At 46.2% G+C, this 17697-nt stretch overlaps 2 protein-coding genes across 3 annotated transcripts in view; both read left to right on the top strand.

Moving 5' to 3' along the window:
• Nucleotides 1–8845, top strand: part of NUP133 (nucleoporin 133) — a 62082-nt gene extending 53237 nt beyond the window's left edge. Inside the window, exons 25-26 of the mRNA XM_081824241.1 lie at nucleotides 490–578; nucleotides 5050–8845. Coding sequence (XP_081680367.1) covers nucleotides 490–578; nucleotides 5050–5186 — 226 coding nt within the window. The 3' untranslated portion in view covers nucleotides 5187–8845. The remainder of the gene's footprint in view (nucleotides 1–489; nucleotides 579–5049) is intronic.
• Nucleotides 8846–12345: 3500 nt separating this feature from the next.
• Nucleotides 12346–15294, top strand: ACTA1 (actin alpha 1, skeletal muscle). Of its 2 annotated transcripts, none has more exons than XM_081824240.1 (7): nucleotides 12346–12444; nucleotides 13375–13515; nucleotides 13622–13946; nucleotides 14057–14218; nucleotides 14315–14506; nucleotides 14616–14797; nucleotides 14893–15294. In XM_081824240.1, exons 2-7 carry the CDS (start codon nucleotides 13387–13389, stop codon nucleotides 15034–15036), a joined length of 1134 nt encoding a protein of 377 aa, XP_081680366.1. In that variant the 5' UTR covers nucleotides 12346–12444; nucleotides 13375–13386; the 3' UTR covers nucleotides 15037–15294. The 2 variants fall into 2 exon arrangements, with proteins under 2 accessions (XP_081680366.1, XP_081680365.1); XM_081824239.1 differs by having other exon boundaries at nucleotides 12355–12462.
• The last annotated feature ends 2403 nt before the right edge of the window (nucleotides 15295–17697 follow it).

Genomic DNA, 17697 nt, shown 5'->3' with positions numbered 1-17697 from the left:
TGTGTGTGTGTGTGTGTGTGTGTGTGTGTGTGATTCAGCAGTAGATAATCTCACTAGATAAAGAAAACTTACATTGTAATAGACCCTGGTTACCATTTTACTTTTATGAAAAGCAGAATATGTTACAATATATTGTAACTATTACCTGTGCTCTGAAGATCTACTTTGGAGTCTTTACTAGATTTGTTGTCTATTTATAGAATTATTTTGGGAAAGATGGTTTGCTACTTTGTTTTGACATCAAATACATATGGTTATGTTGGGTGAATAGCTACCTGAGTGTCGCATTTTGTATCTAAAATAGAGACTCTTAAGTATATTCAACATGCAAACCTCCCTTATTTAAATACTTTGAAACAGTATCACAAAACTCAAGATTCTCCACCCCTGGCACAACCAGCAAAACAAAACTACAGTAGCAAACAGAAGTCATTTATTTCAGATATGTCCATGATTTCATTTTCTTCTCATTGCAATTTTGTTTTCTAGCTGGTCTAGTTCAGATGGTAAGGATGATCCAATTGAAGTATCTAAAGACAGTATATTTGTGAAAATCTTACAGAAACTTCTAAAAGATGGTAAGTGGTTTGTTAATATTGGAAGTTATAGCATCACTCCTCAATTTCAGAAATCTGAGAATAACGGGGATTTGCCAAGGTGTCAATGCCAGGGTGATTTAAGATTAAACAGTATCATACTCAGAATTAGACTTATTTAAAGTGAAGGAGGGGTTTTTTTCTTTCCTCTCCCAATTGGGGGAGCATGTGTCAAGGTGAAGTCTCCATCCACATGGGTCCTGGTGGACTCCAGTGGGCAAAGTCTCCATGCTGATTAGGATGGACAAGGAATGGATTCAGATGTTGGTTGTGACACCAAAAATCTGTATGATAGAAGTAGCCATTTCCTTTAATTTTTCAGTTAACTCTTGTGAAGATTGAAAACTTGAAATAATATATAAATGAAAAATAACTTTTTTTTTTTTTTTTAAGATTTTATTTATTTAAGAGAGAGAGAGCATGAGAAGGGGGAGGGTCAGAGGGAGAAGCAGACTCCCTGCCGAGCAGGGAGCCCGATGCAGGACTCGATCCCGGGTCTCCAGGATCATGACCTGAGCCGAAGGCAGTCACCCAACCAACTGAGGCACCCAGGCACCCGAGAAATAACTTTTTGATATATAACCGACCATACTAAAGTACAAATTATAGAATGCTTTTACACATCCATTTTGGACATTAACACTCTAAAATTCATCTTAGGAACAAAATAAAAAGGAAAAGAAGGGAGTATGTTTTGCACCTAAAACAGCAAAATTCCATTTGCTGATTGAGACACAAATTAGGTAAAGAAGCTTTTATGGATAAAATGCTATTCTCGGGGGAATCTGAAGTAGAGGATACAGTTGAACCTTGAACAATGTGTGGATGAGGGGCACTGACGCATGGTTGAAAATCCACATATAACTTTTAACTCCCTAAAAACCTCACTACCATTAGCCCGTTACTGACCAGAACCTTACCAGTAACATAAACAGTTGGTTAACACATATTTTGCATGTGTATTATCTACTATATTCTTATAAGATAAATTAGAGAAAAATTGTTATTGAGAAAATACATTTACAATACTGTACTGTATCGAACAAATTTGCAGGTACATGGACCCATGCAGTTAAGACCCATGTTGTTCAAGGATCAACTGTATTTACTTTCACCTTTTTTCATATTACGGGGAGCTTAATATAGGGAGAGTGTTAGACTAGAAATGAGCAGTTTTGCATATTTTGTACATGTGTGGTTCATATTTATTACAGAATGTTCTATCAAAATGTGTGATACTAAATTTAGGCAATGCGCAAATTAGGCTTAGTGTTTACCAGTAATCTTTGCAGATATAAGGATACTCTGTTTTATACCAAATGGAAAAAATACATAGTGATAAGTTACTGTAAATTCAGCCCCTCTAAATGGATAGGACTTTTATCCATCATACTAACATTTACACACATTTGGAAGTTTCCTATACATATATATGCAAGATACATTATTTAATCTACATGAAACATGATGAACCCCATCCCTGGTACATAGTAGTCACTCAGTAGACATTTGTCCTTTGAATGTCTACACGTATTTTGCAGATTCGTAGCCCAAACTCCTCTGTAATGGATTGTATTCTGCAGTCTTCTATTTTAGAATTGCTGGCTTAACCAGGGGACGTGAAGGGGGACCCTTAGAAAAGTAGTGTGAAACTAACCACACCAACCAGTATTCTGAGGTGAAACAGAAGCAAACTCCCAGCGTTTGCGTGTCAGAAGCTTTTGTTTTACAGCCCATCTGATGGTCTCTTAGCATTACATTTCAGACTTGTAGTCTCCTTTTGTAAGTGATCCAGTGAAAATGTAATTCTGTGAATAGATTACTTGGAACTTGCTCATAATTGATCTGGACTTTTATTTTGAGAAAGGGATACTTGATCATCCTACCATGACAGATTTAATAGTGCATTCTTTTTCAAAGATGAGTAATAACACAAAGGTTAATTAAGCTTTTTCATTGTCACAAAAATAAAAATTAAAAATGAAATAATGAAGGGATATAGCAAAATAATCTGTCTTTTGTTTGAAAGTATTTGAAATACTTGAAATTCATAAAGAGCTGAAATGCACCTGTAGGACTTTCTCTTTTCTGTATTTGGAAATGAAAAAATAACTGGATATGATTGATTTCTCTGTACTGCTGGAGAGATTTTCCAGTTGAGCCTAACAGATTATTAGAAAGCATTTGGACCCAAATCCAATGTTTTCCATGAAGTTTGTTTCTCATAAAAGTGCCACAGTTGAATTGCGGCTAATTAAGTGTTTAGTGCTATTTAAAGGTGACTTTGCTGTTTTTGTTATTCTTAGATAATAAATCATAGATGAACAATAGGAATGGAAAGTTGTGATTGTACAGAAAGAATTGTTAAATTGTGACCAAAGGACAAAAACAAGTAGAAACTATTATAGAAATAAATAAACATATATATACAAATGAAAGGTATATATACTTATAACAAGAAGTTAAATACATTTATTTTTGGAAGCTTTTTAATAATATAGCTACGATATACAATAGCAAATGTTTTTAAAGGACAGATCCTGACGGTAGAGAGATATAGATAGCCTCATATTTCATAAGCTCTGGAAGCCAGCAATTACTTCAGTTTGTGGAAAGAATTGATTCCATAGATATATTTAACTTACCCACATGGAGCTTTTCAGTTTGCTTTTAATATTATTGAGGTATATTATACACAAAATTCATATATCATTACATGGACTTTAAGTTTTTTTCTAATTAGCCACCAGCATTTAATAGTTGAGAAGTGTTCTTACAAAAGTCTTAACTTTCTTGGGGCGCCTGGGTGGCTCAGATGGTTAAGGGTCTGCCTTCGCTCAGGTCATGATTCCAGGGTCCTGGGATCGAGCCCCATATCAGGCTCCTGGCTCAGCAGGGAGCCTGCTGCTCCCTCTCCCTCTGCCTCTCCCCCTGCTCATGCTCTCTCTGTCTCCCTCCCTCTCTCTCTCTCTCTCTATATATATATCTGTGTCTCAAATGAATAAACAAAATCTTAAAAAAAAATCTTACTTTCTTAATTCTAAGAATCAAAATATTGGCCTAAACTGGACTGAAATATTGTCCTGGCAACAGTCAGCAATCTGCTGAGTGCTGTCTGCTTTGGGTTGGCTCTTAAGTTTACCAAGATCCCCTAGGCCGCCTTCCTCATATCACTGGGCAGAGTTTCAACGCCTGCTGTGAAGAAAAGAAGTCATCAAATATTAGTTCTAAACAGAGGGCATGCACAATAAAAATAGAAGCCAAGTAAGATGTAAAAATTTTTTTAAAGATTTTATTTATTTATTTGACAGAGAGAGACACAGCGAGAGAGGGAACATGAGCAGGGGGAGTGGGAGAGGGAGAAGCAGGCTTTCTGCTGATCAGGGAGCCCAATGTGGGGCTCGATCCCGGGACCCCGGGATCATGACCTGAGCCAAAGATAGACGCTTAACGACTGAGCCACCCAGGCACCCCAAGTTGTTTAATTTTTTTAGAGAATTGATCTTTTAGAAATTAATGTATTTTCAGAAGTGTAATGCTGTTTTACAGACAAAAAGTATTTGGAGTATTTTAATTATAATAAAGGATCTATAAATAGTTCAGATTTCACCTCATAACATTTATTATAACCCAGATTTTTATTATGTAACAGTTAAGTACAAAAAATGGTGCTAGGCACTTTGAGGGTATTGGAAAAAAAACTCAGTATTTGATTTTGAGAACCTTATGCTAATGTGACGAATGATAAAATATTGCCTTATTAATTGAAAATTTTTTTCCAGTTTTCTTTATCAAGTGAGAATATTGTACATACCTTTTTGTAACTACACAGATCCTAATTCAACAGTTTCGTTTCATCAGTGCTCATTGGCTTTCCACCTTTATAGCGGTCTAACGAAGAAATGATTCTTCACCTGTCTCATTTCAGACTATAATACATTTTGAGACACTGGAACTAGTTTTCATGATACTATTCTACTAAATTATTTCCCTATATATAATTGGATATATACTTAATATATATAATTGTTGAAATACTTGAATATATAATTATTATATATTTGTTTGAAATACTTGAATATATAATTGTTGGAATATATAATTGTTTGCAATACTTGTTTTCAGGTGATTATTAAAAACTTCCACATTGAAGAAATGACTTAAGCTGTGGAGAAAAATGAAAGTATTTCAGGTCTTATTAAAGACTTTAATCAGATTGGCTATTTTGACCACTAGGGGGAAAAACACTCAAGCAACCTCTTCTAAGTAAAGAATGTCCTGTCGTTAGACCTGCAAGTATGTTTGGCAGTGGAAGGAATTTAGAACAGAATATTTCCCAATAGTGGAGTGACATTATATTTTAAATAGAAGCACAGATGTTATCATTAATCATCTTCATTCATTGGGGAGTCTTATGAAAATAAAAAAGGACTTTCTGTGTTTGTGTTTATAGGCATTCAGCTCAGTGAATACCTGCCAGAGGTGAGAGACCTCCTGCAAGCAGACCAGCTTGGAAGCTTAAAGTCTAATCCTTATTTTGAGTTTGTTTTGAAAGCAAACTATGAATATTATGTTCTGGGACAAATGTAACTTTTTCTAAAAATGGTCACTGTCCCTGAAAATTTGTGTAAGCATGTCCTTATAAAAATCTTAGGCCTTAAACATCTAAAAATTTGTAGTTTTATAACATGTATTGATGAATTTTGTATACTTTATTTGAAAGCTGCTACAAAACAGCTGTGTGACTGAATGTAGTTTTGGTGTTTTGTTACAAGATATTTTCTCTCTTTTTTCCATCTAAAATGTATCACTTGTTATTTCCATGCTTGCTACCCTTTCTTTCTCTTCTCATTCTGTCGGGGGTTCTGGAGTTCTTACTCTGGTTCTGGCTACTTGTATGCACAAAGCACTTCTCGGCCTCAGTTTCTATAACTTTAAACATGACAGGATTGCACTGATTGTCTCTGAAATGGCTGTGACTCTGCACTGAAGAGAATCAAGTATTTGGTGTCTGTTTTGGTTAGAACTAGTGGGAAATATGTAGTAAGATAGATGTCAGGTTTGCTGACTTGCTATAGGACTAAAAGACTAAACAAGGCATAATTCATGTGAGCTTGAGAACTGGTTAATTCATTGGGAAAATATTAAACATTTCTGTGTAAATAATAGAGTATTAATGAGAGGAGTGAATAAGACCTGTGTTTTCTAACCTATCTGTAAGTTACCATAAAATAAGTTTATAGTATTAATGTTAGTTACAATCTTTCAGTATGGGGATTCAATTAGCTTCATGTATTTTCAAGGTGATTTACACTGAATTCCAGCTTTACCACAGTCTAATTAATGTAAAGCATGTGTTATGCTAGAAACCATTATAGGTTTTTTTTTTTAAAGATTTTATTTATTTATTTGACAGAGGCACAGCGAGAGAGGGAACACAAGCAGGGGGAGTGGGAGAGGAAGAAGCAGGCTTCCCGCCGAGCAGGGAGCCCGACGCGGGGCTCGATCCAAGGACCCTGGAGTCATGACCTGAGCCGAAGGCAGCCGCTTAACGACTGAGCCACCCAGGCGCCCCCCATTATAGGTTTTCTTAGTATGGCATCCAATTTACTGAAAAGTAGTGGTTCTCAAAGCTTCGTTGTTCTGACCAATGTCATCACTCAGTTTTTATCAGCTTTAAATAAAGACTAAAGATTGGACAGGGAGTTGCTGCATATTCAAATTTTGGCCCAGTTGAATGCTCACTAAACAACTTGCTCTGACAGCTGAAAAGGTCAGAAGTTAAATATGGTGAAGAGAGTCCGGTTCCTGGTTTCACAAAGGACAGCCGTCTGTGCCCTCTTCCCCTCTAGGCTTCAAATCCAGCCTTTGAACACGTTGGCAAGAGGAGGCTAATGGAGCTCATTACATTAATAACCGAAGGAAAGACACTAGCAGCCTTGTCTTTTTTTTTTTTTTTTTTTGTAGCTTGTGTGTGGGGACAGCATCAGGGTCCAAGTTAGGAACCTATTGAAGGGTGCTAAGGCAAGTTGAACTTGTCAGATGGTGGATAAGAAATTGCTAAATTTTTATCTTACAGGACATTGACATTAACAGTTCTTGCCTGTATGATCCTTTTCGGTAATGTGCTCTGGGGACACAGGATTGTGCCCCCTTCAACATGCTACCACAAATCTGATAGCCCTAGTGTGACAGGAAAGCCAGTCTGAGAGTGACCCTGGCCCTGTTGATGGCATGATTTTGCATTACTGCTGTCACAGTGTAATGCATAGTCTTATTTTGAGGGAGGGGAAGGCTCGCTCTTCTAGCTGTATCTCGTCGTCAGTAGCCTAGCACCGAAATGGTTGGATTTTTAAAAATTAATAATAGTAAAATTAAGGCCTAAGATTTTGAATAATTTTTCTAAATTTTAAAAATTTCACAACATAGTCTTTATCAAAGAATTGATTTTTACATAAATAGAGTAATTGATAAAGACACATTATAAAGGTGAGCATGTTTTCTAAGGAAAGAGAAATTTTACGGACTTGGGAAAGGTTCCCCCCCCTGCCCCCGTCCTTGCTTTTCTCAAAGTCACAGCTTGCAGCCTTGATTAAATGAAACAATAATGTGTTTTTGAAAGTGAACAGCCAGCTTTGTGTGCTGATATGTTTTAAGAATTTGTAAATATGGGATGCCTGGGTGGCTCAGTCGGTTAAGCGTCTGCCTTCGGCTCAGGTCATGATCTCAGGGTCCTGGGATCGAGCCCCGCCTCGGGCTCTGTTCAGCAGGGAGCCTGCTGCTCCCCCTGCTTGTGCTCTCCCTCTCCCTCTCAAGTAAATTAAAAAAAAAAAAAAATCGTGAATGTGTCAAGGATGAAGGCAGAACTGGATACACATAAGGGACTTGCTGAAACCCCAGTGAAGTAAAAGGCTACTGATACCCTCCGTTGTAGGGATTTCGTTTTTTGAAGAAAACTTCAAAACTGGATTGTTTCTTTTACTTTGGGGTCTGAATCAGAGTCCTGAAGTATATCGCCCACCAGGCACACGAGTTCTGTGGGTAGATTGTGCAGGATGTTTCCCCTTTGAGGCCGATTGCTTTCTCTAGAACAGGAATGGAAGGAAAGCCACACCATAATGTCATCAGACTCACTTCTTAATCTATTGTAATCCAGCATACTTGTACATGTTGAAGCTGATAACTACAGAAATATTAATGTAGTTCTACCTGCTTATTCCTGGACCTTTAATTTGGAGAATGCCTGAAGAGAAAAGAGTTTTACATATTTCTATGTAAAATCCACTCATTAGATACCAAAATATAATTAAAAAAATAATTTTGTGTAATTCTAAAAATTTAAAGATTTTTATTTGAGAGCGAGTATGAGTGGGGGGAGGGCAGAGGGAGAAGCAGACTCCCCGCTGAGCAGGGAGCCCCACACACGGGGCTCAGTCCCAGGACCCTGGGATCACGAGCCGAAGGCAGACGCTTAACCATCTGAGCCACCCAGGTGCCCTAATTAATTCTTAAGTTAAAAAAAAAAAAACTAGAAAATGTGAAACCTATTTTTTTAAAAAGTAGATGGAAGAAGATAAAGCCCTATAATCCCACCAGCTAGAAATAGCTTCGGTTACCAGTTTGAAATGTATCTTAGGGACACCTGACTGGCTCAGTCGGAAGAGCATGCAACTCAGATCTCAGAGTCATGAGTTCAAGCCCCATGTTGGGTGTAGAGATTACTTAAACTTTTAAAAAGTGAAATGCATCTTGGACAGTTTGGGACTGTGCATACTGTGTATTCTATAACCTAGTGTATATTGTGAGCATCTCCACATATCCTTAATCCAGTGTTTCCCAGTCTTTTTCCCATTGTCATTCCTGAGGACTCTTTTTAGATAGTTTTATTCTAATCACTCCACCCGCATCCCCCCCAGCAAAGTTTAATACTGTAGATATACTGTATATTTTTTTATGTGCTGTGCTTCTGGAGGCCACAAATCATTGTAATACCTAATTTAAGATTTTTTTCACACCCTGAAGAAACAGTTCCCCCCCTTCAAAAATGCATGTCTTCACAGTTCAAGATACAATTTTTTAATGACTGCATGATACTTTACCACATGGCTGTGCCATGCTTTATTTAATGGTTCTCTGCCTCCTTAACAATCTGAACACTTGAGTTAATGGTTTTGGTTTGGGTTGGGTTTTGTTTTTTGGGGGGCGGGTTGCCTTTTTAGATACTACTAGAATAAATCTTTGTACAAAAATCTGTGTGTACTCCACATTCCTGTAAACTTACATGACTCTTCCTGTTCAGTTTGTGATGATGCGGACATGTTTAGCAAAAAGTTGTAATAATTTTGAATGTCCTTTGCTCCCCTCTTCTACCACCTCACCCCCCTCACCTCCTCCAAACACTCCGAAGAAAGATACTGTGCTATTTATTGAGTGTTTATGTCCCAGGCACTTACCTAGTTTTAATCTTCAAGTCAATGTTAAGGAGTAGGTAGTATCCTCAGTTGAGAATATGGAGTCTTTCTTGAAGTGAGCTGTTCAAGGTCACACAGCCAGTCAGAAGGGGAGGAGGGTACACCCAGAAATACTTTACTGCAAAGTGCAAGCTTTTAACCCACTTATTATGCTAGATACTAGGAGGTAGTGGGGTGGGGGGCGGAGAGCTGATGGCTCCAGTGGAATCATTAGGCCAATAGAGATGGCCACGGCAGAAGCCATGACTTCATTGCAGGATGTCTTTGGCCCCTCGTTGGAAAAGATCTCTTGAGGATCTCTTATTTTCAGAACCAAACCAAGTGTTGGGAAGTATTAAAGGAAGGTAGAAAGCAGTCCCTGCCCTGCCCTGACTACTCCTAGTGGGAGAGAGAGTCACCCAAGCCCCAGCTTTGGGACCTGGGAGTGTGGTCTAGCTCATTGGGCCTTGCTTTTCTGATTCTTAAAACTGAATGACTAGTGCCTATCTTACTTACCTCAGAATAATTAAAAGCCTATATGCTTTTAACAATATGAAAGCATATGAAGTTTTATGAATACATATTTGATTTTTTTTTGAGAGAACGAGGGGGGGAGGAGCAGACTCCCCATTGAGCAGAGAGCCTGATTTGGGGCTCAATCCCAGGACCCCGAGACCATGACCTAAGCCAAAGGCACACAACGGACTGAGCCACCCAGGCGCCCCTGAATTCATATTTGAATCGATAGGAAACGATAGAAGGTTTAGACCCAGCGATAGTGGGGTCTGCAGATGTGTGAGGAGCTCAGGGTATAGGGCTGCGGAGGAGGGAGCTGTGAGGCCACAGCTGAGTAGCTGCACAAGGGCCCTGTCAAGTTTCAAGAGCGGGGCTGCACCTGAAAACTTAGAAGCAGGCACTCCAGGCATACCCTACATGACTGAGCTTTACTTAGTGATAGTTCTCAAAAGGGTATGCAGGCAGTCACCCGCTTATCAGGGAGAGCAGAGCACTGGTGTGTTCCCCAAAAGTGTATATGTATGGAGACAGTTTTTCCACTCACCTGTTAGGTCTATCCCCTAGGCCAATGAGAACTCAACTATACCAGAATGGGACTGGGTGGCCCCATAGTGACCCGTCAGAGACTATTTAAACAGCCCCAACCGTGGGCAGAAAGCAGATGTCTGGCCCGGTGTTCTCAGGCCCCCTCTCCCCAAGGTTTGCTGTACTAGCAGTCTCCTCCCTCCTGAGTGTTTCCTTCATAGCTTTGTGTGTTTGAAGCTCATAGACTCTGGGCTTAGAAAAGCTTGCAGTAGAAAGAACTGCACCACTGAGCAAGAGTTTGGGGAAGTATTGACAACCCTGTTCCCCTTTAAAATATCAAATTCTTAGGTATTCTTCCTACTTTCAGGGCAAAATTTAAGCTTTTCTGTTTATATTGTACCTATAGTGCATTTGCCAGTTTATTTTTTTCTAGTCTCTTCACCACCCACTGACAGCAGGACATGAGGTATTACAAATGAAAGGTAGTTTTCTGTCAGTCACTCATTCGCTAAAATAATTGAAAAAGCTAAATGCGAAACCAAGGTCGCTTTTAGCTGACCCTTTACACTCACTGCGTAAGCCCCATACTAACCAAACTATTTTCTAATTGACTGATGGTTTTAGGAAGGGCTGCCATGATGTGGACTACAGAGGAGGGTTGCATGTGCTTTTCTGTCCCTCCTCCAGAAAATCCACACCTGTCCCAGTTGCCGAGTTCCACTACCAAATGTGAATCACAACTATTTTGGGAACACTTAAGCACATCAGAAAAATGAATGATTCCATTCTCGCTTGTCCCACGTCACTGATGTACCCCCTCAAAGCATGTCACTGAGTTCATCACAGAAAATTGTGTCTCCCTGTGCCTTCTACATCAGGGTTAGGACTGCGCTCGCTCCCCCACCCCCTGCCAAAAAAAGAAAATGTGAGACCGGCACCAACTGGATAACCTCCTCTGACCCTCACTCCACCTTACCATAAGTAGATCCAAATCCTTCTAGAAAATTTGAAAGGCATATCCCCATATATCAGTGATATAAATAGAACCGCTTCAGCAGCCTCTGGTAGATGGTGACTTCAAGATGGACTGGGAAGCGGCCTGGCCTTGGCAAGGCATCATCCTCTAAATATAAAGATGAGTTTGTTCAGCCTTTGCAGAAGGAAAAATTGCTACCCATCCTAGAGTGCAATGTCCTTGTCCTCTTTACTGGGAGAAAGGTCGAGCAAGGTTTCATTTAGTAAGGGTGCTTCACCCATTCCACCACCAGGTCGTGGGTTGTGACCCTGGCCTTTCAGTCCCAGGACAGGGACACTCTTAGCCCCACCAAGGAGGTGGGGACTTGGGAGCTCAGCTCGGCCCACCCAACCTGGGGCAGGTCAGTCCGGGAGAAGCGAACACCCCCCAAATTCACGCCCTTCGTGAACGCCCGGGTGCGCTGCGCGTCCACTGAGGCGAACGGCTCCGGGTGCCCTGGCTTTGTGCCTGCCGCTGTCAGAGCCGCCGACCCGGCCTGTCCTCGGGAGCCCTCCTCCTCCTCCCCGCCTCTCCGTCCTCTCCTCCCGCCGCCAGTTGTCTGGCCCGCGACAGCTGCGCGCCCTCCCGCCGCCGGCTGCCCTCTCCGCGGTGGGGGCGGGGGCCGACTTGGGTCATCCCTCTGAATTGGGGAGCTCAGGGGTGGAGAGGGAGAAATGAAGTTTACTGGCGGGGGGGGGGCGGGGGGTCTCCTTCCTTCCCTTCCTGGGACACCCGGTGTGACTGCTACGCCCGTCCTCTCTGTCCCACCGCTGGAACACGGCTCCCTCCTCCCTGTAGCCGCGCGTGGGGTTTCGGGGGTCTGAGTAAAGCCAAAGAAGGGTTGAAATGTGGGAGGCACCCTCCGGAGCGCCCAGTGCGAGCAGAGCGGACAGGGTGGGGAGGCCTTGCGGACAGGTGCAGCTCCGGGAGCGCAGGCGCACACACGCACCTACTGGCGCGCGCGGTGACCCTCGCCCCACCCCATCCCCTCGGGCGGGCAACTGGGCCGGGTCGGGAGGGGCCGACAGTCCGGGGACACGCTCCATATACGGCCCGGCCCGCGTTACCTGGGCTCGGGCCAGGCCGCTCCTTCTTTGGTCAGCGCAGGGGACCCGGGCTGGGGCCCAGGCCGCGGGCCGGCTGGGGGAGGGGGCTCTAGTGCCCAACACCCAAATATGGCTCGAAAAGGGGAGCGACATTCCTGCTGGGCGGCGCGGGGGGGCGGCGCCCGCGGGCTATATAAAACCTGAGCGCGAGGACCAGCGGCCACCGCAGCGGACACAGCCGAGAGAAGCCTCGCTTCCCTCCCGCGGCGACCGGGGCCCGAGCCGGAGAGCAACAGGTGTAGCCACCCGCCCAGGTAGGGCGGGAGTGGGGGAGGGGACGGGGACAGGAGAACAGTAGGACAGCGGGACAAGGTGACAGGGCACCACCGAGGGGTGCCTGGAGAACTCCGGGGTAGAACCCAACCGACTCGTTTGATCAGCCCCAAGGCCTACTTTCTGCCCCCCTGCGTCTTGGTCCTCAGAGCCACACGCGCTTTATAGAGGAGACACGACACAATCAGTTTTTGGAAACGTCTCCCAATTTATCCCCAGCCCCTTTGGGCTCCGCTACCTGGCGGCTTAGCGTGTGCCAGGTAGATTAAAGGTTTTGCTTTAGTCGTCCCAAGGGTAATACCTCCCCAACGAACCTCCCCCGAAGATCATCAGGAGCCACTATTCTCTGGGTTGGCCAGCAGGCGAAAAGGTGCCTCTGTTCTGAGCCTGGAATGTCAAGAGGGTCCGGAATGGGCCATTCCTTCCGGGATGGAGCACCAAGGCCCCTCCCACGGCCACGTCTTTGCCCCCGCACCCGCACCCGCACGCGTGCGCAGCGAGCAGGTATCGCCGGCCCTAACCTCCTAGGCGAGGCCGCGGAGGCGCGGAGAGGGTGGGCGCCAGCGCCTGGCTCTTGCCGCGGGTAGGCTGCAGGAAGGCAGAGAAGTCTCGGCGGACCCTGGGCCGGGGCTCCCGGGGTGGAGAAATCCTCCGTGTGGTCGCGACGACGCGACGACGACCCTGTGCCCTTCTCCCTCTCCCTCTCAGGGCAGCGCAGCCCTGAGCCTGGGGAACGAAGCTCGGGACGGGTCCCTTCGGCGGCTCCCCTGGCCGGCTGCGCGCCGTTCCCGGCTGGGGGCGTCCGTCGGTCCCCGGGAAGGGAGGGCTCTCGGGCCAGCGCGGCCGCTGTGCTGACGCGCCGTGTGTCTCCACGGCCTTGCTGTCCTTTGCAGAAACCAGACACCATGTGTGACGAAGACGAGACCACCGCCCTCGTGTGCGACAATGGCTCCGGCCTGGTGAAAGCCGGCTTCGCGGGCGACGACGCCCCTAGGGCCGTGTTCCCTTCCATCGTGGGCCGCCCTCGCCACCAGGTCAGGCTGCCGCCCGGCGGACCAAGCCGGGTCGGGGTCCCCGTGGAGCCGGGCCCCGGGCCACTGTGAGCCGCGGTAACGTGCGCGTGGTGTCTCCGCTCCGCAGGGCGTCATGGTAGGCATGGGTCAGAAAGACTCCTACGTGGGCGACGAGGCTCAGAGCAAGAGAGGTATCTTGACCCTGAAGTACCCCATCGAGCACGGCATCATCACCAACTGGGACGACATGGAGAAGATCTGGCACCACACTTTCTACAACGAGCTCCGCGTGGCCCCCGAGGAGCACCCCACCCTGCTCACCGAGGCCCCCCTCAACCCCAAGGCCAACCGCGAGAAGATGACCCAGATCATGTTTGAGACCTTTAACGTGCCCGCCATGTACGTGGCCATCCAGGCCGTGCTGTCCCTCTACGCCTCCGGCCGTACCACCGGTGAGTGCGCGCGCCCGCCGCCCCACCCCCCCGCTCCCGCCCGCGGCCCGCGGCGGCCGGGGGGCGCCCGCTCACTCGCCGCCCTGTCCTCTGCCCCGCCCCGCGCGCAGGCATCGTGCTCGACTCTGGCGACGGCGTCACCCACAACGTGCCCATCTATGAGGGCTACGCCCTGCCGCACGCCATCATGCGCCTGGACCTGGCCGGCCGCGACCTCACCGACTACCTGATGAAGATCCTCACTGAGCGTGGCTACTCCTTCGTGACCACAGGTGCGCGGCGCTCCGGGCACCCGGGGCGGGCTGGGTGGCGCGCGGGCCCCGGGGCCCTGCGCTGAGGGCTCCTCTCCTGCCCCCCGCCCCCCACAGCTGAGCGCGAGATCGTGCGCGACATCAAAGAGAAGCTGTGCTACGTGGCCCTGGACTTCGAGAACGAGATGGCGACGGCCGCGTCCTCCTCCTCCCTGGAGAAGAGCTACGAGCTGCCCGATGGACAGGTCATCACCATCGGTAACGAGCGCTTCCGCTGCCCGGAGACGCTCTTCCAGCCCTCCTTCATCGGTGAGTCCCGCTCGCGGGCCTCGCCAGCAGCCCTGGGGCCGCGCCGCCCAGCCCCGCCCGGCCCCCGGGTCGCCCCCCGCCGGCTCACGCTCCTCCCTGCGGCCCCCAGGCATGGAGTCGGCGGGCATCCATGAGACCACCTACAACAGCATCATGAAGTGCGACATCGACATCAGGAAGGACCTGTACGCCAACAACGTCATGTCGGGGGGCACCACCATGTACCCGGGTATCGCCGACCGCATGCAGAAGGAGATCACAGCGCTGGCCCCCAGCACCATGAAGATTAAGGTGGGCGGCGGCCCGCGCCCCCTGCCCGCGCCCCCTGCCCGCGCGTGGGCTCAGGGCTGCGGCCTTCACCCTCCTGACGCGCCACTGTCTTTCAGATCATCGCCCCACCTGAGCGCAAGTACTCGGTGTGGATCGGCGGCTCCATCCTGGCCTCGCTGTCCACCTTCCAGCAGATGTGGATCACCAAGCAGGAGTACGACGAGGCCGGCCCCTCCATCGTCCACCGCAAATGCTTCTAGACCCCATTCCACCAACAGCGCTCGAATTCTCCTCAGGACGACAAATCGGCTCAGGTTGCAGGTGGCTGACCTCGAGCCACCGCGCAGCAACTTCGTCTCTAACAACTTGAGTTGCTGCAGCCGCAACGCGACACAATGTTTATAAAGTGTACATACATTAACTTATTTACCTCATTTTGTTATTTTTAAAACAAAGCCCTGTGGAAGGAAATGGAAAACTTGAAGCATTAAACTCAGCCATTCTGTCTGTTGCGTAAAGTTGTTTGTTGTGTTTACTTGCGGGGGGGGGAGGGCACAGGGGAGGAAGAGGGGCCCCATCTTCTTGTGTCACTTTTCACAACACTCGGAATGAGTGAGCTCCGAGCCACACCATTAGTTAAGTCTTCCCATGCTCACGGTCCCCGCCCCCCCCAACAGATCCATTTCCAAACACTGGCAGGCCCGTCGAGGGCCCGACCTGGCCCCCCGGTGTGTGCTGAGGAAGCTCTCCCTCTCCAGGGCGCTGCACTGAGCCCCAGGCTCGAGGGGGGCCGCGGGCGGGTGGCTCTGGCCGGCCACCGATGCAGGCATCGGGCGCTGTCCGCGGTGCTGGCGCCCGAGAGCCGCTCCCCCTACGGCCGGTCGGGCATTCCCTTAAGGAAATCAGTATTCCCTCCTGAATCTCGAGATCTAACTGAAAGGGCTGTGTTCTGCATTTAACGAACCAGTTTTCATTTGTAAGTGAAGACAATCACTTCTCTTCCAGACCGGGAAGTCCTTTGCTTCATGCCAAGGTGATGGTGGTATAAAAATGTGCCTCTTCCGGTGTGGGGCTGGGGAGGGGCCGCGCCCAGAGGTGGGAGGAGGGTGAGGAAGGGCCAGATGAGCGGGCCAGAAAGGACAGCATATGCTGGGCATGCACAGACACCAAGGGCAGCCCAGCAAGGAGGTGTCTGCAGGGAGTGGAGCTGAGACTGGCACTGGAAGAAAAGGGGTAGCCAAGGGAGGAGGAACACCACCCCCTCCTTTCCACCACTGGCCATATTCTAAAGGCACAAAATATACTAACAGAGGTGGAATTTCTATGGGAGAGCGCAGTACCTACTTGTTTAAAAGCTAGCTTAATGTTTTCTAGTCAAGATGACCAAGGACAGTGGTACCTGAATAAAATAGATTGACTCAAAGAAGGTAATAAGTTTGTAAGCAGAATCAACAATATGCAATGTTATAAGCCACATAGCCATATGTTTATTCATTGTCTCCTTTTATGGCCTATTGAAAAGTTTCTGAAATCCTTGAGGCCTCTAATGTGGGAATACTGCCAAACCCAGATATCAAGAAAATCAGTAATTCAGTAGAATTTAAAATTTTAATAAAACAAGTCTATGATGCCATGTATTATTGCCCCATGAAAGGTGGATAAATGTTAAAAATGGCCCAAGTTCTAGTCTCTTGGAGGAATCTAGGTTTTATTGATAATGACAAGTATACATAGGCATATCTAAGCAAATCACACCCACGTACACACAGACTGAATAATTCATGTAGCCAGCAGCTTGGAAAAATGTCAGAGTCACATGAGTTAACTAATTGTCATGTTAAGAGTTTTCTAACCAAAACCCAAAATCACTTAAGTATTTCAGTAAGGTAGGTAAGGAGATAATGACCCATTTCTCCTGTGATCATAATCATTACATGACTCATGGTCATTTAGAACTCACAGAAGTTTTCAGTATAATCTGGTAGCCTTTCCTTGTGCACTACCTTTGATACTGCTCGTCTACTGAAAAAATGTGCAAATATTATTAATTGTGTGGTTTCACTGGGAATGTGCCAAATCTAAAAATTACTTTCCTTACCAACACGACTCTAAAAACAACAACAACAACAACAAAACATCACACCTTTTATTAGTGTTCTGTTAGCTTTCCTATTAGGTCATGATTATAGGTATTTGGTAAATTGTATTACCTATATTTGTCCTGAAATAGGATGGTGGGTGTGGTAAAGAATGAGTCGTTTGAAAATGTATATCTAGAGCATATACAGATGTTTGTGCTGGGTGAGAGGAGAAAAACTGAGTCCAGCAGCTCTAAGAGTGTTTGTAGTAAGAGGAACCAAGAAGTCCCTGTGTGGTGGCAGTGGAGTGAATAATGTTACATCCGATTCCCCAACTGAACAGCCATCTCAGAGAATCAGTTTTTGGAGCAGTGATAGAATTGAAAACAACAAACCTCCCCCCACCCTGCCCCCCATTGCTTATGGTGTGTTTCCTTAGACGTGGCAGTGGGACTTATCAGGGATCTTATTTCCTTCTCACAAAAGCTTATGAAGTCGCCACCAATTTGTTTTCACTAAATCTATATGACTAGTGTTCAGTTGAGGAAAGAGGGAATAGAGAAGAACATGAGAAGAGAGAATGTGTCAGGATTAAAAAGGATTAAGGTTGAGTGGGAGAAAGGAAAGGACCCCATACCACAGTACACCCTAGGCTCCATCATTTAAACCTTTGGAAGTTCAAATTGGACCATCGAGTATCAGGGTGCCTCCCAGCTGCATCTGTCCCCTGACCTATTACCCCAGATGTGGTAGAACCCACAAAAGGTTAGTGAAATATTTTGTTGCCCACGTACCATGTGCAAGGGGTACAGAGAGGACTAAGAGCTTGGTGCCATGATCCCC

The sequence above is a fragment of the Leptonychotes weddellii genome, chromosome 6 (genome assembly GCF_054177405.1).
Source record: "Leptonychotes weddellii isolate Sample4059 chromosome 6, ASM5417740v2, whole genome shotgun sequence".
Lineage (NCBI taxonomy): Eukaryota > Metazoa > Chordata > Mammalia > Carnivora > Phocidae > Leptonychotes > Leptonychotes weddellii.
This window is presented reverse-complemented; position numbering and strand designations above follow the sequence as displayed.